The sequence below is a fragment of the Vidua macroura genome, chromosome 18 (assembly GCF_024509145.1).
Source record: "Vidua macroura isolate BioBank_ID:100142 chromosome 18, ASM2450914v1, whole genome shotgun sequence".
Lineage (NCBI taxonomy): Eukaryota > Metazoa > Chordata > Aves > Passeriformes > Viduidae > Vidua > Vidua macroura.
This window is the reverse complement of record NC_071588.1, coordinates 11,064,725-11,088,569: the sequence shown is the minus strand read 5'-3', so window position 1 is coordinate 11,088,569 and position 23,845 is coordinate 11,064,725. Positions and strand designations below refer to the sequence as shown.

The 23,845-nt window shown below is 45.2% G+C and overlaps 2 protein-coding genes and 1 long non-coding RNA gene across 6 annotated transcripts; 2 read left to right on the top strand and 1 right to left on the bottom strand.

Moving 5' to 3' along the window:
* Positions 1 to 425: 425 nt before the first annotated feature.
* C18H12orf43 (chromosome 18 C12orf43 homolog) lies at positions 426 to 4,508 on the top strand. 4 transcript variants are annotated; one of them, XM_053993999.1, is made up of 6 exons: positions 426 to 1,307; positions 1,572 to 1,621; positions 1,868 to 1,965; positions 2,583 to 2,656; positions 2,977 to 3,067; positions 3,446 to 4,508. In XM_053993999.1, the coding sequence occupies exons 1-6, from the start codon at positions 911 to 913 to the stop codon at positions 3,789 to 3,791; spliced, it is 1,056 nt and encodes a 351-aa protein (XP_053849974.1). In that variant the 5' UTR covers positions 426 to 910; the 3' UTR covers positions 3,792 to 4,508. The 4 variants fall into 4 exon arrangements, with proteins under 4 accessions (XP_053849974.1, XP_053849975.1, XP_053849976.1 ...); XM_053994001.1 differs by having other exon boundaries at positions 429 to 1,175; XM_053994000.1 differs by lacking the exon at positions 1,868 to 1,965 and having other exon boundaries at positions 1,572 to 1,620.
* Positions 4,509 to 6,396: 1,888 nt separating this feature from the next.
* On the bottom strand, positions 6,397 to 20,421 carry HNF1A (HNF1 homeobox A). Its single transcript, XM_053993998.1, has 10 exons — positions 19,755 to 20,421; positions 12,893 to 13,092; positions 12,596 to 12,782; positions 12,058 to 12,296; positions 11,135 to 11,292; positions 9,558 to 9,759; positions 8,065 to 8,256; positions 7,678 to 7,799; positions 7,242 to 7,383; positions 6,397 to 6,660 (listed from the first exon to the last, which is right to left on the bottom strand). Exons 1-10 carry the CDS (start codon positions 20,087 to 20,089, stop codon positions 6,533 to 6,535), a joined length of 1,905 nt encoding a protein of 634 aa, XP_053849973.1. The 5' UTR covers positions 20,090 to 20,421; the 3' UTR covers positions 6,397 to 6,532.
* LOC128816395 (uncharacterized) lies at positions 16,009 to 23,473 on the top strand. The gene is made up of 2 exons (XR_008439886.1): positions 16,009 to 16,142; positions 21,700 to 23,473. It is a non-coding gene; the product is annotated as an uncharacterized LOC128816395 (long non-coding RNA).
* Positions 23,474 to 23,845: the final 372 nt, after the last annotated feature.

The following is a 23,845-nucleotide window of genomic DNA, read 5'->3' as shown; positions in this document are numbered from 1 at the left end:
AAGTTTGAGGGGAAACAAATTGTTGACTTACGAGAGTAGAGTGCTAAGCGTCTGAGCTGAGGAACAGATTCAGGATGGAAAGGATCTGAGCTGAGAAGCTCCAGGATGGAAACAGAGAGCTTGATAAAGGCATTTAGATATTGATAAAGGTATTTATGCGGTTGAGAGAAACCAAAGAAACAGAGGGACCAAAGCAGGGGAGAGGAGGTGACCTGCCCGAGAAGGCACTTCTGGGGGGTTTGTCCCAGCTCTGAGGGCACCCCACCAGTCCTGAGGACTCCAAGGTACAAAACAGCCCCAAATTGCTTGTTCTTTTACACAGTGGAGAATGGGCGAATCCTAAACCAAGGTCTTCCACTACAGCAGGTGAATTTTATGAGGGAATAGTGAAGAAACTAAGGGAAGCTAATGAAAGAGCCCAAGGATATAGGCAGCGGCCTGTCTGCTGCCAGGCAGCCTGAGACTGCACAGCTCTAGTGTGAAGGTTGGAACGTGCAAGCCGGGAAGCGTCCAGCAGGATAAAAACAGTTATACGAAGTCTTCCTGCTGCTTTCCTGCACGTAGGCTCGGCAAAACCCACAGCAAAATGGTTAGCAAGAAGCCCACCTGGAATCACCAAACACGTTGTATCACACCAAAAAATTTCAAGTTGAGATGAAAATGTAGCACTTAACGTGATAGTGCTGATGGCATGAGGAGCACACAAAGCAGTCCTACCTGCAGAGCGGTGAAAATCTTTAACAAAGCAGCTCTCTTGTTTTCAACCAGTCAACAAAGCAGCAGGGTTGGGCACAACTTCTACGTTCCAGCAAAAATTTTGATGTCAGTGTAGTAACTGATTAGAAATTTACCAGGGCCCCAAAGACATGAACCGTATCCTCCAAAAGCTGATTAAAACAAGAATGAGTTTATGAATTTCGGGTATGGGGGACCGTGTTGGACTACAGCTCCCGGCATGCTATGCGGCCGGACTACAGCTCCCGGCATGCGCTGCGGCCGTACCACAGCGCCCAGCGTGTCCCGCGCTTGCAAGATGGCGGCGCCCAGGGGCGTCTCGGGCCCGGACAGCGACACCGGCTCGGACTCGGACAGCAGCGGTGAAGCGGCCGCGCGGTTCCGGGAGGCTGCCTGGGACTGCACCGCGCTGGCGGCAGCACGGGCGGAGCCGTGCGGCGGTGAGAGGCGGTGCACAGGCTGGGCTCTGCTCCCCCCGCTGCGGCGTGCTCTCCCCTCTCTTCCCCGCCCCGCCGGTCCGGTCCGGTCCCCTCCGCTGCTCCTCGTGACCCTGGGGATTCCTCTGTGCCGCGGTGCCGGTGTCAGAAGTGGAGGAGGCTCTGCCCAACCCTCCCGAGGCCATGTCCGGCCTCCAGCCAGGCCCAGAGCCCCCTCCCGGCAGTCCTGGCCTGAGAGGAGTTCCCCTTTCCCCTCATAACTGTTCTCCCCCGAAAGTGGGCCAGGGCTGTTTTTCAGGCATTATAATTTATAAATAATTTATAAATATATAACATGTGCCTGACGGGGGTTAAGGAGGTCCTGGCCGCAAGTCTCTAAATGTGCTTTGCTACTTTCAGGGGGCTTTAGAAAGGATCGGTTGCAGCCTAAAGATCAGCCAAGCCTGAGGTATTTTTGCTTCTGGTTTCAGACTTAATGTTTCCCTGAACAAAAAATTAATGTGTAATATTTATGCTGCTTCTACTTTGTTCCTTGTGATACTTCATACTGAAAGGGGAAGTTTCTGTTTGGGGGAATTAGTCCAACCATAATCTGAAATGATGCTTAAATCTGAACAGGAGAATATGTTTTTGGGTGAGAGGGCCAGATGTTATTGGCCTCGAAAGAGATAATCCTTGTTCTTATTTCAAACGGGCGTGAGGCAATCGGCCGCAAGGAGGGTGACAATGAGCTCCAGACGACTCCAGAGTTCAGAGCACACGTTGCAAAGAAACTGGGAACCATGCTAGACAGGTACTGGTGTGCAAGGCTTGAAGCCTGTGTTCTGTGGGTCAGTTACACTGATGTGTTTGTGTGCTAAACCCAGGAAATTCAGCATCTTGTCTCCTTCATGCCTGTATTAAGTACAAGCTTCCAATATTCTGTGACCTAACCTTGCTGATGTGCTGTGCCCATCTGGTCAAAATCACTCTCTGTGCAGCACTGGTTGTCTTCATTTGCCTCTGTGGTGAACATCTGGTGGGGAGAAAAGAGACTTCCATCCTGTAAAGGCTGGCAGGAGAATCTTTGATTTGTTCTTAAAACCTACACCAGTGCCTGGATCAGGGCTGTGCTGGCAGAATGCCTGGTCCTGGGCTGCCACTCTATCTGCTGTGCAAGCATGACCCTGGAGAACTGGAATTCCTGCTGTTCAGAGCTGGCTTTAGAAATGTTGGTTTTCAACTGTTCTTGTGGCTTCCATTTCTGAGGAGAGAAGGCCTGGTCTGCTCTGGAAACAGGGAGCTGAGGCAGCCTCACTAACCAAAAAGGATCTGTGCAACATCTCCCTCTAGTCTTGTTTCCCAGAAATACCCAGCTGTAGCTCAGTTTGCACAAACCTGTCTAAGATCTGACTGGGGTTTTCTGTTTAGTTTCATCACTGTCTTGAAGGACTCATCAGGGCCATCGCAGACTTCGTTGGCACAGTCTGACTCTGAAGATGATGGTGAGTTCCAGTCTCAGCCACTGTGGCTGTTTTGTGACTCTTAGCTGCTGACAGGTGGGATGGATCCTGTCCATCACCAGGACAGGACATCCAAGTGACTAATAAACATCTGCTCTGAAAGAGCCTCTGGTGGTGTCTGTGGGGGCTGTTACTTTGCAGCTCTGACCTCTGTGCCCCAAGTCCTCCCACACAGTCCCAAATAATTGCTGTCAAGCACTGTGGAAATACAGAAACAGCACTGAGGCTTCCAGGGAAACAGCAGTTGATTGCTTCCAGCTCTGTTTTATATTCTGCCTAAAACCCCCCTTTCCATACTTCAGGTTTTCGCCTCTTCTCTTCCTCTGTCCCTGGAGACTGTGGGAAGCCGGAGCCTTGCCCTGCAGCAAGGAGGAGGAGGCCAGTTAGCTCCAGGTGAGGTGCTGGCAGCTGCTTTGCTCCTCAGGTACTGTTGCATCCCACATTTCAGAGGCAGCTGGGACTCCCACGAGGGAATAGGAAGCTGAAGAGCTTGAGAAGTGTGCGTTTATGATTCCTGTATTTGACTAGACCAGAATTTTGTTTCTTTTTTAGTGCCGAGGAACAAGAAATGTTTGTGGGAGATTTTCTTTCCCCTCCTAGAGTGTGTAAAGAACACATTGGCCTTCAGACTGGTTAAATGCAGACTGTAGGTGTGGGAGCCACTGGGTGTTTATTGTGTGTTCTCATCCCAAATTACTCTGCTGTCCAAGTTTTGGGTGAATTCAAGGCAAAAATGCAACACAACTTCCTTCCCTCTTGTTACCTTTCCAGTGACACAGACAGTGACCAAGAGTGGCAAAGGTGCCGGGAGGCTGCCGTGTCAGCTGCGGATATCCTGAAGCAAAGTGCTCTCCCTGCATTGTCCCAGGGCTCCAGCCAGGATCAGAGTCAGGGTTATGTAGAGCCCAACCAGAAAAAAAAGAAGAAGAAGAAAATGAGGAGAGACAATAATATTCAAGAGAAAATAATAGACCCAGCAGAGTGTGACCAGATCTGCAAAGATTTGCCTCGGTTGGTGTCTGCAAATGGCCAGCAGGAGAGACAGAACAGCAATCACAGAGAGAACTCTGTGCTGCCAGGAGCTGTGAAGAAGAAAAAGAAGAAGAAAAAAGAATGATGATTTTGCTCTGCAAACAGCAGGTGGTTGTGATGGGTAAAGGAAACTGAAAGAAAACCTAACAACAAGAGTTGCTGCAGATGAGGGGAAATTAATTGGCAAAGCATCTGTTCTAAAAGCTCAGTGGCCTGAGAGACTAATTAAGTGACTTCCTGTGCTACTGGCGTCCCCGAGGAAGGGAACATTGTTCTCCTCACACAGCAGTTGTCTGTGCTGCTGCTTATGCAGGCCCAATCTAAAAGGATTAAATACTGTGCCAGACTTGCATGGCAGAGGGATGTGATCATAGCTGCATTCCTCCTGGTCTGTTCCTTCACATCATGAAACCCTTCTAGAGAAAGTGTATGATGAATTGAATTCGGTTTACATGGCAACAGGTGATCAACTACTTTTTGCCTCCTTGTAGACTACTAAGAATAGCTCCAGCCCGTGGGAGACTCATTTATCAAAAGCATCCTGTCAGAAATCAGGGCCCCTTATTTTTTCCCTGCAATCATCACAACAATCTGGTTTTGAAACCTGCTGTGTTACTAATCCCTCTGCAATCTGCACCTCTCCAGGGCCCCTGCACATAAACAGTGTGTGGTGAGCTGATTTCAGGGTTGGTGTAAATGCATCCTACTGTCCCAGTTGTCTCTGTTGAAAATTTTTTTCATGTATAGGGGTTTTTTATGGCATCTGTTGTTATTAAATTTTAAAACTCTTGGACCTACTTAATTTGGAAGGTTTTGTACAACAGTGGCCTCATTGCTGTATTCAGACTGTCCCCAGCAAAGATAGAGATGGCTCAGGATGGCGTTTTAGTTGCTGGGTGATCAATGCTATGAAATTGCTACAGGAAGGACTTAATTTAAAAATCACCTTTCAGTCTTTGTTTGGGCTGGTTAGTGACTTTTGTCTCCCTGAAATACTGTGAGGTTTGGTAGTTTTCACTCTTTGTCTGTTTATTCTTCACTTCCCAATCTTTCAGGAGATTAACTGTTATTGATAAATACTTATGTTTTTAAGATTCCTGGGTTTCAGGAAATCCAACTTATTGGCCCAATTCAGAAGTTCAGAAAGCAGATTAGAGAAACCAAAAGAGTGAAGTGTAGCTCTTTGAGCATGGGAAATTGTTGTAAGATTTTTGCTGGTTTTTAGTCAAGAAAACACAGCTGGCATCCAAAAATAGAGAAGCTAAGTAGAAACTTGGCTTATAATCTAACAGAATGTGCCAGCAGAAGTTACTTGTCTTATGTGCAGTTAAAACTTCAGTGTACTGAATTTTAAACCTGGGCTTTCAAATGCATGGTGGCCTAAACATTTTCTTTTGCTTTGTTTTGGGTTTATTTTTATGCTAACTGGAAATTAGATATATTTGCAACTGGTGTACATTGGAAATTAGGAAACAATTCTAGGACAAAATTCCTCAGAGAATCTCGTTACTGAAATTGTTGATGGTATCTAGAGGAAACTCTTGTGAAACTTTTCATGGATATCTGCAATTTTGATATTCCCAGATATCATAACTGAAGAGTTCACTGTTGGGCTTTTTCAATTCTCCCTTCCAGTCTCAAGGTTTTTCATCCATTTCACAGTTGAAAGAGTAGCTCAGTTTCAGTCACAGACAAAAACCTGTTAGTTGGGGCTGTTTTCATGTCTGGCTAATGTTGTATCAGTGATGTGAATGTTGAGAGTAAATAGAGAGGAATAATTAGAAGAGGAATTACACAAGTAGATCCTTGGGACTAAAACTCTTCACTTAGTGCAAGCAAGACTCTTAGAGCCCGGGTAGTTATTTGCATACCAAGAACTACAAATCAAGCCTAAATGGAAGCTGAGAATGAGCCATGTTCTGTAAAATGAATCCAGGCTGAGTGTTTCTAGAGAAAACTGGAGGAACCTCTACTCTGTGTGGAGCATGGGAACCTCCCAGGTGCTGGGCAGTCAGGGACCAGTGGGGAATGCCATCCTGCAAATCATTCTGCAAGTCAGATGGGGTGAGAATCCACAGGGTTAATGCAGAGAACTGGAATCTCCTTGCAGCTGTTAAAGTTTAATTTCTGCATTTAAAACAAAGCAGAGCTATATCAAAAACAACCAAGCCATTTCCACTAGGATAGCATGATTTTAGAGCAGGTCATTTTTAACTGAGAATGTTTGGTATTTTGGTAGTTAATTAAGGATTTATAGCTTGTCAGTGATCCCATACTGACAGATTTGTGCCAAGCCATTCCCAAATCTGTTTCTTGGTTATTCTCATTGCAAAGTCAGGAACTTCCAAGGTGCTGTTATTTCTTATAGTTCCTGTTGGTGCTTCCTTGCAGCAAAGGAGGAGAGTGTTTAAAGGTGGTGTCCCTTCTTTGGCAGCTCAGCCTTGCTCTTTCCCACATGAGTTAGTCTGGTGATGGCAGGTTTATACAGGCCCAGCTTGATGAAAGCTGAGCTGAAATAAAAGTCTCATCCATGTCCTGGCACTGTTGGGATTCCTTCTTGGGCAGCCACAAAAGGATGTCTGGCCATTCTGAGCTGGCTGCTAGGGTTTAGGTTTGCTGGGTTTTTTTTTTTTGGGGGGTGAGGGGGTGGCAGTGGATTTCAGCAGTGCCAGCATCATCTTTCCTTGTTTTCTGTCTTGAGCCTGAGACGTTTTCTCTCCTGGAGGCAGCTGAGTAGGGGTTTGTGTGAGGCTGTGGTGGCAAACACGACTGGAGTTGCACCTGGCAGGTTGGTTGTGGCAGTCACTCAGGAGCTACTTGTGGTGGTTACTGGGTGGAAGATGCCATCTGTGTGGAGATGAAGGTCTCAATGACGTTGTGAGTGGATGGCAGCAGCTGGCTGTGGCTGTTGGTGGAGTCAGAGCTTTGGTACAGCACCAGGCTGCTGGAGGACACTGCCAAAGGTACAGGCAGAAGTCAATTGCAAGTTCTCATCAGTCCCTTATTGCATGTACACCCCCATTTCCAGCATAGCTGGACTCTCCTGGCTTAGGGGCATAACTGCTTTTGTCTGTGTGTTTTGTGTGCTGCTAAATACCTGGCTTGGGTCCACGGCCAGCCTGAAAACATTGAGGGCAGCAATCTCCAGAGAGTTCAGTTCTAAGAATTCTAGCTGATGTCCTAGTTCTCCTCTTAGAACTGGGAAGACCCAATTGGAGTCTTCATGAGGGAGTCTTGAGCTTCCCAGCCCTGAAAACTGCCCACAGGACTGGTACTCATTGAGATTGATTTTTTTTTTATATTTTTCAAGGTATTTGCCTTTCTGAAAGGACCAATTTCCACAGTCTGGCCTTACATGCACTCTGCTCTGAATCTTTTCCTTGTATTGACTTTTCAAACCCCTCAGGAAACTGGCAGAGCCAATTTAGGGAATTGAGAGCCCCAGTTACCATTTTCTAACTGGATTGTACAGTGTTGGCTAGAAAAACTAGGCAATACATGGCTTAAGAGCCACAAGAGTGGCTGCTGCTCTTACCAGCAGGGCTCGAGGTGAGGCGTGGGCCTGGCTGAAGGTGCTGGATTGTTGTGTCTTGGTTCTGTAGATGGATTGTTGGTGCCTGTGACACTGGTGTGTGCATCCCAGACTCGGTGTGAGTCTCTGAGTCAGGTGTGAATGCCTGGAGAAAAGAGAGTTAATAGTGCTTTGCCTCTTCATCCCTTCTAACAGCTGTGAGAGAAGCATTGAGCAGGTGCAGTTTCTGGGGAGGTGAAGAACTCCTGGATGATGCAGTGAAGAACTTGCACTAGTGCCTCCAGTGCTGCAGCTGGTACCAGCAGGGCCAGGAGATGAGAAAAAATGCTTCTATTGGGATGGCATAGACACACCCAAAAGCTCTTTGACATGCAAGGAGCTGCCTGCAGACTGGTGCAGCTCTCAGGAGGGGGAAGAAAGGCTAAAGAAAGGCTGTTACCTGTTTAGTTGGTGTCAGGTTGGTCAGGGCACTGAGATTGGCTGTGTCTGTTATCACCATGGTTTGTGGTAAGAGGCCTGCATGTGTGTATTGAGTCACTTCAGATTTGGGGCCATAAAGAGCTGTACATGAAAGAAAACAACATTATGTGGATGCTGGAGCTTTGGCTGAGTTGTTCTCCTCATGCAATGGGACCTGCTGTCTGGCTCCAAAATGCTGGGAGTGGAGGGACAGGGAGATAAATGCAATAGAAAAATAATTTCATAATTAGAGCAGCAATAACAGAGGAGGAAAACAGAGTGCTGTAAGCCCAAGGACCCAGCAAATGCACTCAAGGAACAGTGTCTTTATTGTTGTTTACTTAAGCAAATGAGTTCACATTCTTACCGTGAGGGTTCTGTATCTGAGCCATGGTAGCCATGAAGGGGCTCTGGTTGATGTGGCTCTGGACTTGCTGCATGAGGGGCTGCTGGTAGGATGGGTGCAGTTGCTGGGAGAACTGAACGGGCTGCAGGGTAGTGAGGCTGCTCCCCATGCTGTTTATTACAGGAACACTCTGGGGCTGGGTTGAGGCCAGGCCTGGAAAACAAGGACTGATGCCAGTGGTGTCCCACACTGCGGGAGGAGCGTGGCTGCTCTGCAATAGGAGCATCTGAAACAGCCATTGGGGCAGCCTGTCACTGCAGGCTGATCTCAGATCCTGCTTTTCAGGTGTTCCCTTGGTTGTCTGTGATTGAGAATAGATTTCATGCCTGTGAGAGCAAAGTGGAAATGTTCAAAAACTGCATAAACCCACCTCTGGTTTCCAGTGTTTGTTCCTGTCTATATTCTTGTGTACCAGTATAGTTTCTTTTCCAATTTAGTGATCACCAGGGAGGTCTTGCTCAAAAATAAATTCAGAGCATCACCTCAGTGCCCAGTTAATTTACTCTTTTTATTTTATGAAAATGTTGGCAACACAGACAACTAGGCTGTAGCTGTCCAGCCACATGGAATGGAGTTTCAACTCTTTTTGCTAGAGCTGCCAAATTAAGGAATTTGAATCTGTGAGAGAGGTAGAAGGTTTCACACATTACTGCCCATTTCCCACAACTGTCCAGACCCTGTAAATCAGCAGGTCTCTCCCTCCAGCACTCCAGGGTTGTTTGGTTTTTTTTTGGTTTTTTTTTTTTTTTTTTTTTTTTTGGTTTGGTTTGGTTTGGTTTTGTTTTTTTTTTTTTCACAGAATTCAAATCCATATCATAATCTTGGGAAGAAATGCAAATTAGTTCACAGCTGTCACCATGGAACAAAACAAGGCCTCTTTCTTCCTGGGAAGAAAGTGTAAGAAAAGAGTATACACTTTATTTTTCTTTCCTCTAATGAGATGCACTTTGGCAGTAGACTAGTCTTGGAATGAAAAGAAATCTCGTAAAAGTCCAGAAAAGCTGTCAAAGTGAAAAATATAAAAAAATAGTAATTACTGCTGTGAATTCCAAAGGCATATGCTGCTCTTTACAGGAAGTGGAACACAATGTTTTGTCTTTCAAGCACTATGAACATGCTTTAATTTTCATCATTTTAAGGAAGTATTATATTTATATTTAGAAAGATGAAGACCAGCAAACCAAAACATTGGCTTAGGAATAGATTGTAAAAGTCCCTTACTCTTAAAACGTGGGGTTTGTGTGTAACCCTTAATTCTACCATGAATGAGGAACATCTATCCTTAATCCCACTGGTACTTGCCAGCAGTGCTGCTGATCTTTGGTGACAATTTCCTCTGGTTTGTATCACTGCCAACTTAGTGATGAGGTTTTGAAGATGGGGCAGGTAATTGTAACAAGGAGAGGCAGGTGCTGCTGTGGGTGCAGGAGCAGAGTCCTGCAGCCTCTACTCACCGATCACCAGGGTGGAGGCTCCCGTGTTGGTGAAGGCGGGTGCCAGGGACGGGGTCTCGCCCGCCCCGATCGCCATGACCCCCGGCAGGGATGCCATGATCAGGTTCTGGGTCTGCTGGCTCAGCGTGTGTGGGCTTTGCTCGAGGCTGTGCAGGGCAGTCAGGGTGCTGACAGGAGGGAGAGTTCCTCCAGGAGCTGATACCTGTGGGAAAGGAGAGCCCTGAATGTGCCACCTGCAGCAGGCGGGTCCCAAAGCTGTGATAAACACCTTTCTTCCCGCTCTTCCCCTTGCTGACTGGAAGGGCTTCACATATCCTTGTCTGCAGTTTCTGTGTGCTCATCAATTAACTAGCACAGGTCAGCTGTTGACATACTAAGAGTAAATCCCTGCTGGTTTAGTTCCTTCACATTTAAGAAATTGTAAGAATGAGATTAAGCCCACTGCATTCTCTATAGGGAAAGATCATCTTCTGTTTCATAGCTGAGGGCAGAAGGCTCAGGTAACTTCACATGGTAATTCTAGTAGCAGAGTTCAGCACAGAATCCAGGAGTTCCTCTTTCCTTTTGGGACTTATAGTATTGTGGAAGAGCAAAAAAGCATTCTAGTGATTTGGCTGATAGAGAAAGTTAAATGCCTTATATTATCTTTCTTTTCTCTCCTGTCAGATGAAAAGCTGTAAGGAATCTTTAGTAAGAGTAAGCACCAAGAGGTTAAACAGTGGGACAAACCACCTTGATATCAGTTTTAAAATACTGACATAGAAGATTTTCAGGACCTTGTGAAAGACTTATTTTCTTCAGCAAGAGACCAGAAAGCCAGCAAAGTGAGTGACTGATGAGGTTTAAATCATACTTATTTTTAGCAACCTTAACTTTGCTTCCAGCCAGCCTGTGCTAATGCAAACTTCTGCTGACTGTTTCTCTGAAAACAAGGGAACATGTGCAGACTGAAAATGATCAGTCATGTAGTTCTGATGCTTCTTTGTTAATGATGTGGGAAAAGGTCTGGTCAGATCTCAGGAGGAAATTGGCTTTGAGGAGGCAATCTAGTTATCTAGTACATGTCTGCTGTACAGGCTGTTTGGCTTAATTTTTACAGATAAGCTAGATGTAAGTATGAGTCTGTGTTTTGGTAATCCCACTGGTCTGATCTACTCTTGATGGGTTGAGTCCAAATAAGAGTTAGAGGTAAGAATCTCTCTGTGGAAAGGAGGAGAGAATAGCGTTTCCTGGGAAGAAATAAATCTTGTCATACCTTGAGTGCTGTGTTTCCAGAGCAGACTGTCTTAATTGCTCATAAGGAAATGCCTTCATGCTCTAATACCTGCCCTCACCACAGTCTAGAGGGCACATATATCTCAGGACTATTGGTCTTATATGTCAGTGCAGAGTGACTCTAACATAACATATTGTTACATAACAGGTTATGTAACAATATCTTACATATGACTATGTAACATAAGAAGGTGGATTTAAAAACATTCTAGAAAAAATTACCCATGATTAGTTCATACTATGACCACAGGCAGATAGCTTGACATCACCCAGTCAGCAGAACAGGAGTATCCATCACTTACCAGCTTAGTGTCTGTGCTCAGCAGGTTCTGGCTGGGCTCCAGTCCAGGGGGAGAAACCTGATGCAGGATGGTTTGGGTGGTCACCATGGAGCTGTTCCCGTGGTGGTTGCTGCTGGAGGACTCTGCCTCACTGGCTGGCTGCTGGTTGTACCTCACTCCTGCATCACAACAGGAGGGAAACTGGTTGTCACAAGTGAGAAACTGAGAAACTTAGGCAGGCTCTAAATTCAGTTTCCTTTGCAGGCACTTGCCACCAGATATTTGGGCAGGTGCTTAATGGTCAGTAGGGGAACCAGAAGAACAGGCACTCACACCCTGGCCTGACTTTCCCCTGCAATTTGGTGTAACTGCTTCCTCAAACACTGACTGGCTGTGAGTGCTGCAGGGAGCAGGAAACCACCCCTCTGGATGTGGCCGTAGAGAGGCACCTCAGTGAGATCATCTCTTCCCAGAGTGAGAGCAACCCCCAGCTCTGGCCTGTGAAGCTGAAGAAGCTGTGCTCTTTTTGGATGGAGAATGACTTTTCCTCATGCCTAAAATCTCTGTCACACAGTCTGATGGGGTTGGCATTGAAAGGAGTAAGGGGCACACATGACTGAAAGGGCACGGAACTGACTTCTGATAGGCAGTGATGACTCCTGGAACAGAAGGTTTGGGGCTGATGCCTGCTAGCTGGGAGGCCTCACAGTAAGTGAGAAGCTTTGGTCGTGGGTTTTGTTACTGAATTTTATCTCCCTTGACATTCTAGCCACTCTCCTCACCCAGAAACGTGGTCTCTTTGTCACCTTTGCTCTTCCCTTGTACAAATCTGCTTTTTCTCTCTGTAGATTCACTTCCTAAAGGGCTGGACTTTGAGACCATTTGGGTGACTGAGTTTGGGGAGGTTCAGCTCTCTTTCAGATCTCCCTCTGGTTGGTTCTTACCATGAACTTTGCTGGGTGAGAGAGCAGGTGGTGGCTGGAGGGAGGAGGAGCTGTGGGGAGTTAGAGGAGGGGCAGAGGTGGGCTGTGGTCCGCTGAAGGTGTCCATGGCCAGCTTGTGCCGGAAAGCCTCCTCCTTCCTGCGATTGGCAAACCAGTTGTAAACTCTGACCTCTGTCACCAGGTTTGAGCCCAGTCCCTGGGCCTGAGATGGGGAAACACCTCTCTGAATACACTCTGCCCTGTTGGGAAAAGCACAAGAAGAGCCTTGCTGAGCTGGACTTATTCAGAGACACAAAGTAAATGCACAGCCCCAAAGTGGCTGTGGTCTGGCACACTGTGTGGAAGGGTCCTGAGGCATTCCTTGTGCTCTGTGGACAAAGAATGATCAGTTGTGGCATTTAATTCAAGTGTGGCTGGTGTCAGTGGTGCCACTCAGTGCTGTACCTTTGCCTTCCCTCCCAGTGGCACCAGCAAACACTAAGAATGCAGAGGGACCCTGCTGTGCCCCTCTTCCTCAAAGACACACACCCACCCTTACCTGTTGCACTCTTCCACCAGTGCCTCCCTCTCTTCTTTGCTGGGGTTTTTCTGCCTCTCGTAGGCTTGGAACAGGATCTGTTGTGAGGCAGGACCCCACTTAAAGCGATTTCTTCTTCCCTTCTTGGTGGGCAGGTCATCTCCCATGGGCTCGTCTGTCAGGATACCCTGGCCAGCGTGTGTGAATTCTGCAAGCACAAAGGGGCAAGGGAATTTTTTCCTTGAAAACAATAAGGAGTAAGGACAAGCAGAATCCTTTATGAAACTGAGACAGGAGAGTAGTTGTTGCCATACTTACGTTGGGCTACCTCTCGCTGCTTCCGGACATACCAGGTGTACAGGGCTGCCCGTTTTTGGGTCTTCATGGGAGTGCCCTTGTTGAGGTGTTGTGAGAGGTGGGATTGGTTCAGACCAGTGGTGTCCACCACCTCACGCTGAGGGATGTTGTGCTGCTGGAGGTAAGACTTCACCATCTTTGCTACTCGCCAGGGATCCTCTCTGGAAGGAACAGAAAACCTTTCTCAGGGGAGAGAGATCAATCACCTGCTCTCAGCTGACCTGGATTTCAAGGGAGTGCAGTAATAGCTCCTGAGTGGCACTTGTCAGTCATCACCATCACATTTGGTGAGGCCAGAGTGCTCATTGCCTGCAGGGAAGAAAGCTGTTCCTCAGTGTGCTGCCTTGCTCAGTTTTGGCTCTGTGTGCAGGGTAAAACTGCATCACATTGGAGGTAAAGTGCAAAAGATGTAGCACTGGCTTCCTTTGAACTGCTGTCTGTACACACTTAGGTCTGCCCTTAGGAGGAGACTTTGCTTACCAGGGGAATCTCCCAATACACAGAGGCAACCTCTCTTTTCCATTTCCTTACATTACTTTTCTTCTCTATCCTCCTCTCATTAAAGCAGCTGGGGCTGATGTACTGAATTTTTCAAGACAGATTGATTATGATACTAGACTGAACTTGACTCATTCCTTGATTCTGGTCCAGGTTGGGTTGGCTTGCAATGATTCAGCAAATGAAAACAGGCTGTCATTATGCTGTGACATGGCAGCTCTGTATGCATATGTATATGACAAATCACCCAGAATTATGTTCTTACACATCTGCTACGTGTTACTCAAACACATTGGTTCACACCTAGATCTACTCAGAGCTTCTAAATGCAATGTAGAACCACAGGCAAACCACTAATTCCTCCTGCTGTTGCCCTCCTTTGTGTAACAGCTGAGGGAATAGAACTATTTGAAACCTGCTCACAAAATTTGAGGAACAGTTTGGGATTTTATAATTAATGTGATCCTCTGGGTTTTATGATAGCCAGTTAGAATATGCATTAATGTTCTTGAGGAAAATAGAGAAAGCATGACTGTGACTTTATGTGTATTGATTTTATCCCAGCTGAAAGTCACAGTAGAAATAAAGATGTGAAACCCATCAGTCTAAATCCAAGCAGTGCCAGAGCACCTCTGCAGAATAGCTCCTGGCTCACTTTGAACAAGAGCATCCTTCTGTGCCTTCTGTGTGAAATGTCTGGAGGAAGTGGTTTGCAGTGCTGTAGGAAGACACTGGTGTCATATTCAACACCAGCATCAAAGGAGCAGTGGGGAGAAAAAAAGGTGCCTGGTACAGTGCAGAAACTGTCCCAAGAGCACACATGTCTGAGCAACAGGCAACAACTGTGCTGTTCATGGCTTTGTTGACTCAGGAGGTTGCCGGAGGCTGCACAGTGATAAGGAGGACAAAGTCCACACCTGTTCTCTCAGTACAAACACCCTTATCTCTGTTCCCCTGCAGCCCCTCTCCCAGGGGCTGTGTAGTCCAAGGAGCAAGCTCCACAGCAGTTAAAGTGTGACACAAATGGTGTCAGTTGCAGCTTTTTGAAAACCTTAAAATAGAACATTTCTTGCTTTTTTACATTGGAGCACTTGCCATAGAGGCTTCTGATTTTTAGCATCTTCCTTTAACTATCTTTGTCTTGCAAAAACCTCAAATTGAGCTGAATTTAAGAAAGCTTTTCTTTCCTCGTGGTTCTTTTTCTTTCTTTCTTTCATTCTTTCTTTTTTCCCTCCTGCTGCCTAAACCAGTCTCCTGCCTTTGTACTTGTGATAGTCTGGCCAGCACCTGCACCCTGTGTTCGTTGTCCAAGTCCCTGTATAGAGGAGAAAAGCCTCTGACTGGGAAGCTGGCCTCTTTGATTTGAGTTCTGGCTCAGATAGGAAGAGGAAAGACCGTGTTGCCACTGATGGAAGCCTCTGTTATGTGTTAGTTCCTTTCTGCACCCTGGTCGAATCAGTTTTGTTTCCCCTGTTGAGATCCTCATTTTGTGGCAGGAATAAACCAGTAAGTTCTGTGAATCTCTTCTCACAGTGGTTAAAGACTTGTGGGTTTTGTCTTTTTTTGGACACAGCAGGGAGCTTTGTGATGCAAAATAGTGCAGGGAATCTTAGTAGTGTGATTTCCTAGGACAGCTGTATGAAATCCTGGCTACTCTGTACATTGTGGAAGGCCAGTCTGCAAAACCAATGCAGCAAGTACTTTAGGCCCAAGGCTACACCACAGTCCAAGTGATGAGAGTCTGGCCAGCTGAACCCTTGCTCAAATACAAAGTTCCACCTGCAGAGCCTCCATCACAGGCTAAGACATCAGAAGTTGAAACCTCTTTCTCTTTCACTGGCTATAAAAATACCATTGACTGTCAGAAGGGAGGATTTCACTCTAAACTGAGTTCTCCTGCTTGTTGTTACAGCCAAATCTCAATTGTTTCAGTGAGTCAGAACTGCACAATTAGGTCTGCTTTGCTCAAGCTCTCCTTCCCTATCTCCAGTACTATTTTCTGCCTTTTAGTTTCCCTTTCTCCTCAGATGCAAACTGTCTCTCCAAGGTCTTGTTCTCCAGGGTGTAATCTGTCCCCCAGTTGGTCTTACACAGGTAGCTTTTACTTCTGTCTTCTGAAGTCTTGTTCTCCTGCTCTCAGTTGCTTATTGCCATGTGAGCAGAGCCCTTCTCCATGGCTCATCCCCACCACAGGGGCCAGGGTCCTCTCTCCGTGCCAGCTTCTCATTTTCTTAGTTCTGAGGTCACTTTTTAAGGGCGTTTTCACCTCCCTTTTGTTACCTGAACAATAAGTAACCCAGGTAGTTAGTTATAAACTCAAAGGGAACAAGAGGCTGGTTGATAATTTATAGCAACATCTCAAATTTAAATGGAAAGTAAATATCAAGTTGTTAGCATTAAAGAAAACCCATTCCAGAGAGCTGGAGATGTAACATTCAGGGGACCTTCTCCCTCCTTCACTCTTCCTGACTTTTTATTTTTCCTTTGATCTTTTCTTTCTTCTCCTCTTCCTCATTCTGTCTCTCTCCCGTTCTTTCCTGTTCTGATTCTCAGGTGGGAGAAGCCTTCATTTCTCTGAATTGCTGCTTTGGACCAGACCCTGCTCAAGCAGAGGTTCAGAGCTGTGAAGTGCTCAGGACCATCCCCAGGCCCTTTCCTCTGGAGCTGCTCCACAACTCAGTGCACAGCCTGGAGCCAGGCTGGCAGAGGGAAGGTAAGACCATCCATCCTGGCAGTGTTGCTTTCTGTTGAACTTGGCCTGGTTTGCCTCATCTTGGTTTATATGTGGAAATGAAAGGGGTGTGGCAGCTTCATCTCCAGATTCCCCAACTAGAGCCATTCTAAGCAGGGGGAAAGACTGGACCTTTGTCATTATATGTCTTTGTTTTCTTTGTTCCTTCTGGAAAACATGCTTTTATCCCTGCCTCCAGGGGAAATCTGTTGCTTATCTCAATTTCTCTCTTTCCTAATGGAATTTCAGCCCTTGCCCTACAGGTGGATTGTCACTATACCTCTCTTCATTTGCTTTACCTGCAGTAGTATGATCCCTTCCCCCAAGGTAGCCTCCTTCTTGCTTTATATTCTGGGAATATCTGGGAGTTTATCCTCACTGCTCTACCTCCCTACTGAGTCATTTATTTCTTATCATAGATGCAATTTGTTTTGTGTGTGGATTGATATGGAAAGAATGTTTTTATTCAAACTGTAAATCTACAGGAGATCAGTGAGACATATGAAAGGACAAAATGAAATTATGTTAGTTCCCCACTAGAGAAACCTTTATCTGAACTGCTTTTAGCATGTTTTCTCTGTAGGGACAAAATCTAATCAACACCCATGGGTGCACCCAGTCCTGTGAGTGTATCTTGTCTGTTCTACTCAGCTTTGACCAGAGTTTTTCAAAGTTTCAGCTTCAGTGGTTCTGTGAAGACATAGTTGGTCTCTTGGTGCTGTCAATTTTTTCTCTTTCCAGCTCCTGGAAAGCCTAATAATGGACACTTTTCCTGATTCTACTTTATAAAGCAATGGCTTTATAAGCAATGGTTGCAGTTATCACAAAGACTTTCCTGTATCAGCAATAGCTGCCCACAAGTCAATCTGTCTGTTAAAATTTGGTCTGCAGACCAGAAATTGTTAATAATGCCCAAAGAGGCTTCTGTCTAAAGGGAGAATTGCCTCCATCTAGTTTCTGCATTTGAAACCCTTGTGTAGATGGTGAAATAGTTTTGCAAGCATTGACCTTTTGCTAGGAATCCCTGGGCATGGAGATTCTTGCCTGCCTTTCTTTTGTCTATTGCTGGAAGTAATTTCTACAATAGACTATTCTGCCCTGCTTTACAATACTTATAGTACTATTTTAAGGACATTACTTTAAGACATCTATTAATGGAAAGGTTTGATCTTAAAACCAAAAAAAGTTTATTAGTAGATAAGAACTTCTTAGGTATTATCAACCCCTGATACTGGTTCACATGCTTTGAACAGATTTTTAGACACTCTGTTGATTTGATGAGAAATGTGAAACTTGTCAATGTAGGCTTCCTACTCTTTTCATTTTAACTTGATTAATTTCAATCTATTATAGACCTCCATAAGTGTACTTGTAATTTTTTTCTGACACTGAGGCTACTGGTGTCTTCATCCTGTTGTCAACAGCAGAAGCTAATTGCTCTATCCTATTGTGGTGGAGACTGATGACAGAGATCTCTGATGTTTCAGAGTAAAGCTTTTGTAATTAAGAGCCAGTGTGAGGCTTAGGAGATCCCTGTCCTTGCCCAGTGTCCTCTGTGCTGTCTCAGGGGTTTTGGTAGGTCCTAGAATTTGTCTGTACCTCAGTTTCCATTTGTGAAATAGAAAGGCTGCTCAGCAGACTGTCTGACTGTACATCAGAAAGTGTTAATGCCACAGCTTTGGAAGTGAAGTAAGACTTGTGGTGAGGCTGGTAAGTACAGGGAAAACTAGCAGCAAGATCCTAGAAAGGCAGGGAGGATCAGAAGCCAGAAATGGTGCTGAAGTGAGGGTGACAGGAAGGAATTGCCTCCATCCGTGTGTCTGTTCTTAGATCACAGCAGATGTCACTTCAGTCCTGCTTCACCCACTCATTAGAGAAAAAGGGACAAAGCCAGGGGGTCTTCCTCAACTTCCATGGCTTCCTTTCTGGAGACATACTTGATAAACCATCAAAAGTTAATGATCAAAAAGTTTATCAGGGTATTTTCATCTATAAATTTATAAGACAAAAGAGAAATAATAAAGCCATTGGATAATTAGTAACTAGCCAGGGCCCGCCCGGTGCCACTGGGCTCAAACTGCCCCAAGACCTGTACGCAGACTCAGGAAGATGAGAAGGAGACAAGGATGAGGAGAAGAAAAAGAGTGGGAGGCAGAGAGAGAATCAGCCAAGGACACAACAAAATGGGAGGAATAGCAGCAGAAACAATAGTGAGGAGAGAAGGGAAATAGGTAAAAAGAATCTGAAAGATGTAAAGGAAGTAGAGAAAACTTAAAGATGTGGAAGACCTGGAAGTACAGAAGATGAGAGACATACTGGGCCAGGAAGAAGACAATTACTGGGAATGTTTTCCCACCCAGGTAAGAGCTGATCCAGTGAATTTTCCTCTCTTGGGTTCTGCAGAATCCTCAAATCCCAATCCACCAAAGAACTTTCTTTTAAGTATATGCAGGGAATGCTAAGTCTTGTCATGCTCTTTTCTTAGCTCTGGCCTTTTGTGGTGGGATTTGATGTTTGCTTCTGCTGTTACATTTTCAGTTGTTTTCTTTGTAAGTGAAAGAGAGTGATCAGAAAGCCTGAGAAATTCCCTAGCTGGATTTTTAGTGAAGATTTTAGGTGCAGGATGTTGCTGCACCTCTGTGTTCTATCAGCTTGTCATTTCAAAATAGCCCTAAAGCAGTCAGGAATCTGTTGTGATGGATGGTAGGATGGGCCTGATCCTTTCTTGGACAAACCTCTTGGGTCTCCCATGGGGATTGTATCCCAGTAAGAATCCCAAATGGGAAACGAGTGAATGCTTCTCTGAGTCTGTTGTGAGGCTTATTGGTTCAGGGAGCTTTCCCTGTCTTTTGATCTCAAAAATGCTTGTTATGCAAAGGCAAATTTTATGTGGCAGCAAACTCTGTAACTGTTGCTGCGTATGTACTTTGTAACTGTGATGGGCACTGGATGGTAGAAGCAGAATGTTCTTTCCAGGTTTTAACCTCTGCATGTATTTGGTGTGTGCTTTTTACAAGAAAAATCCCCACCAAAGTCAGGGGACTTCACACTCAAAAGAACAACAAGGACAAGGTCTTTTGATTTGGCTTTAGCCAATAATCTATAGCAAACCCCAGTGAAATTAACAATATAATTCTCCTTAAATACAGCAGGGAAACATTACAACTTCACTGTATCATTCAGGCAAATATAGCACCAGCTCAGAGTGACCAGTTGTTTTTTTTTTTCTTCCTGATGACTGAAATTGTGAATAGTATTAAAAATTTAAATCCTAAACCCTAAAATTCAGTCAAACAGATGAGAGCTATACAGGCCTTGGACTATTTTGAAGCCTGATGCTATAAGCATGTCAAATATGTAATCAGGCTCCATAGCTTCCTTAATGCATTTTAAGCAAGATAAAAGGAAAATCTGAGCATTTATAAAGCATTTGGGGGTGTTTGGGGGCTACTAGTCCTGGTCTGGATGAAGATTGTCTCTGTGCAGCTAGATCAATTGTGATTACTAGGGACACTGAGGAGAAGGGGAAAGGAAAAGAGATTTAGAGGGAGAGTGCAAGAAAGCAGCAAAGAGGAGCAGTAAATCTGTCCTTACTGTAATAGTCTTTCCACCACAGCCTTCTGGTGAGCAGCCTCTTCAGGGCTCAAGTTTTCCAGCTCCTTCATTATTGGAGGGGTAAATTCCTCTCCGTCATCTGAGGTTTCATCTTCTGATACCCTGGACTCCCCCATTCCGTTGGGGAGGTTGGGGATGTCGGGACAGGGCTCCCCTTTCTCAGCCTGGAGGGCATTGATAGCGCGCTGACTTTCACTCTGGAGCCCGTAGGGTTCCGCTTCGCTCAGTGCCTTGATCAAGGTCTCCTTGGTCAGCCCCGACTCCAGCAGCGCTTCCAGCAGCTCCACTTGGAGATGAGTCAGCTTCGAGACCATGGTCTTCAGCCTGGTGTCCCTTGGGTTTGAATTTCGGGTTATCCTGCTTCCAGCTTCCCTACACCATGTTCCTGAGGTAACACGCCCGACTGTCAGGAGAGTGGGCACAGCACAGCCTCCCGCCTTTACACCCCCCAAAAAAAACAAAATACAAAATTGAGCCACTTCAGACCCCCCACGACTGTCCTGAGCCAGTGCTGATAAAGGGACCCTTGGCTATCTGTTTACATTGGAGCAAATGTAAATTCTCCAAGGTTCATATTTATCTGTGTGCTTTAGCAAGTTACTGAACTTTGGACTTCAGCACTGCCGCAGCAGTTCACAAAGTGCAGAGGGAGAGAAAGCAGGGGGAGGGGGAAAGGGAGGGAAGCAGGAGAGAGAAGGAGAAGAAAATGAAGGGATAAAAAATCTGCAACATCGAAAAGTGGGCATGGAAAGAAAACTAGGAAGATGGGGATGGAGAAGCATGGCTTACTTCTGGCCCCATTAGTTTTGGAGAAGGAAGGAGCTGGACTACCCAAAAGAAGGAGCTGTGCTTGGCTGCCCATGGTTCAGAACCCAAGGTGCTGCTGATGGAATATCACAGAACCTGCTCAGAGCTCTGGCAGTGGTGAAGTACAGCCAGTGTCAGGCCCTGCCAAAGGCTTTGGGCTGAGAGAAAGCCACACTGGCAGCTGCACTGGTCTTTGTGCAACCCCAGCAGAGGGGGAGGTGACCACTGGCTTTATGTGAACATTCCCAAACCTCAGATGGTGTTCTGAAGCTCCAGCTGATTTCTGTGGCAGACCATCAAGACTTAAGTGACTTTTTAATTTCTGGCTTTGGCTGCTGGGTATCTTGATGTGCAAAAACTACACCTTGCCATGTTTATTTTTCAACTATGAGCATGAGCAGTGTTCCCACATAATCTGGGGGACTGAGGGGCTTGCTCCTCTGAGCTTGTGATTCATGTATTTGATAAAGGATATCCCTGGGTGCTGGGTCATACTCACATCCCTGCTCTGTCATCAGCTGCCCTACTGCTTCTGATGAGTGCTCTGGGCAAGCTTGTGGTTCCCCTTTATCATCTGCCTCCATCCCTTCTTGATACCAGCCTTGCTCTGAGGTTCTGCTCCCACCTGTTGGGTGATTTCCTAAAACATGATCCCTGGCTTGGCTGGAATTGCTTAAAACAATTCTCCAGGACTCTTTTTGACTAAATTCTCTTTTCTGGTCTGAAAAAATATGGATGAATCTATCTACTTTGAGTGGCTAAATTAGGGAGTAACTTGATGTGCACACGTGGGCTCGATGCACGAGTGTCTCACGCGAGTGATTCCTTGGAGGATGTAAAGCTGTGGTCTCAATGGAAGCTTGCTGGGACAACTGCCTGTGTCTATACACTCCCATCAAGCCTGAGCTAAACAGAGCCTGGTAGGGCTGTCCCCAGACTGGGCAGTGTCCCAAGACAATGCTGCAGAGGACCTTGGCTCTTGTTTTCCACCGTGGGCGCAACTGGCCAAGCTCTCCCGGCTCCTGAGTCAGCAGCTGCAGGACAGAGTTCCTGCAGAGGGACCTTCCTCCCTCCCGGCACCGGGCGGGATTGTGTTAACTCTTGCCTTTTATTTCAGATCTGGTCTGTGCCCAGAGCACCACGTCCCCTCCCTGCAGGGCGTTAACAAAGCTCTAATGGATACTGACGACTTTGTGTGGCTAAAACGAATGAGAATTCCGAGTCCATGTGAAAACATTTATTTGAAGAAATGTTCATGTGAACATTAATGTAAAGACAACTTCAGCTTCTAAAGACTTTTTTGGGGTCATACTCTTAATAAAGAGTTGTGCTGGTTTTGCACCCATCACAAGAGTATTTAAAGAATGGTGAGCATTTTTGGCACTGTACTGTCAGTGTGTTGATACAATTTCCATGTATTTTATTTGTTATTACAGTTTTCCTTCATTCCTGCCCCTCAGGTAGACATGACAACATTACCAGCTGATAACAGTAATTTTCAATTGTAATTACCAATTGTTATTATCCAACCATGACATACAGTTTCTGCATGATATGTCCTTATAATTTAAGGATTTTGCAATCAGACACAGCAGATTGTGGAACTCTTGCAGTATGTGACAGAAGAGATGCTGTCATTCTGTGTTACTTACTTCTGCCTCTCTTTGGCATAGTGATCTCTTTTACATAAACCAAGGTGGAAAATATTGCCACTGTTCTTCTTCAAAAGATTGTCCATATTCTGTTGGTATATAAACCTATTGAATGTTTGAGGGGTGATGGGGACACAGATCATTAAGTTTAAACAAAGAACAGCAATATTTGTCAATGGAAGCTGTAAAGAGAAGAAAGCATAGCAACAAATTAGGTCTATATTATGTGGTTTCAAGGATTCCTTATGCACCCAGAAGTCCTGATGCTGCTGCTTCTGCTTGCCTTGAGGACCTTCAGCTGTAGAAGCTTTTTTTTTTTTTGAGACCAGTGAACTTTGAAGTCTATAAAACCAGAAATACACATCTGTTTGTATGATAGGACCTCCCTGAATGTTACAACTGGATGCCATGTGGAGAACGCTTAGCTGAACAAGGAAACATTTCAAATACTGAGGAGGAGGTAAATATTCTGTATCACTTTATCCTGAAGTGCTTTTTCTCTTAGTCTATTGGAATTGTCCATTTTAAACTGTAGGACAACTAGCAAAAAACCAAATAAACTTACCCACTTTCATCTTTCCATTCATTGGAACCTGCCAGGCTGTGCCAGTGAATGGCTCTGCCCCACTAAGTATTTCAGATCCTCAGTGCAGGAAAACCAGTGAGCTTTTCAGTGTTTCTTAAATGTTAGAAATAGCTAGGGGTCAGACTGAAAGGGATTCCTGTTGTGAATTAGCCAGCGTCCCTATTTTATAGCGTGGCACTGAGGATTGCAATATCATATTTCTCAGATTATTACAAGTGCAGTTTTGAGGTGATGAGAGAATAGCAGAGGTCAAGGGTGGAAGCTAGATTATAGTTCTATTAGAGGAAGTGCTCAGTTCCAGAGTGCCATAATCAGACAATGTTCTCCTGTAGCTGAATTGTACTCAGGGATTATGCCTTGAGGATGAATATTTGAAATAAGGGGACTTGTGTTTCCTGTACCCATTTTTATCTATTACCAGTGCTTACTCTATGTTGATTTCCTTAATTGTAACCATTTCCCAGGCCATGACTTGATTCTCAGGTCACTCTAATTAATATGATCTAGGTCCTTGTAACAGGGGAAACTTAAAGTTTGAAGATACCAAGAGATACCTGCTTGTTTTTCTCATGTTTGCAGTATTTGCTTTTGAATTAACTGTTCTGAAGTAATCTCTTCTCCCCTGTATCTAATAAAGTGAGTGAATTACTTAACACTGAAAACACTGTATGAAAGTATGAATGGGTACACAATAGGAACATTATTCTTATTTTACATGTACTGGTCTGTATTCTGCTTATTGCACTAGGGCAAACCCACAGTAAGGGACAGCAGAGTCCTGTGAACCTCACGGAAGGCAGAATAGACTCCCAAACCCTCAGTCCTGTATCAACACCATTTTTACCTCTGATGCTGTAAGGTACTGAATTATATCTATTATGAAGTGTACATGATGAAAAACACAGTAATTTGCTGGTACAAAGCCAGTGTAATGTGGCTTCAAGGAGCACACAGAGAAGGAAAAAAAAAAAAGCCTAAATATATTTATGATAAAAGTGCTACTAGAGGGAGCTCATATAATTCCC

Bases quoted from the DNA above. Each gene is read 5' to 3' on its own strand.
- C18H12orf43 (XM_053993999.1), top strand. From the start codon at position 911: ATGAATTTCGGGTATGGGGGACCGTGTTGGACTACAGCTCCCGGCATG. The intron at 1,308-1,571 runs GTGCCGGTGTCA...TGCTACTTTCAG, and splicing joins GGGGATTCCTCTGTGCCGCG to GGGGCTTTAGAAAGGATCGG. The intron at 1,622-1,867 runs TATTTTTGCTTC...ATTTCAAACGGG, and splicing joins AAGATCAGCCAAGCCTGAGG to CGTGAGGCAATCGGCCGCAA.
- HNF1A (XM_053993998.1), bottom strand. From the start codon at position 20,089: ATGGTCTCGAAGCTGACTCATCTCCAAGTGGAGCTGCTGGAAGCGCTG. The intron at 7,800-8,064 runs GTAAGAATGTGA...TTTCATGTACAG, and splicing joins TCAGATACAGAACCCTCACG to CTCTTTATGGCCCCAAATCT. The intron at 6,661-7,241 runs GTAAGAGCAGCA...TACCTTTGGCAG, and splicing joins CCTCACCTCGAGCCCTGCTG to TGTCCTCCAGCAGCCTGGTG.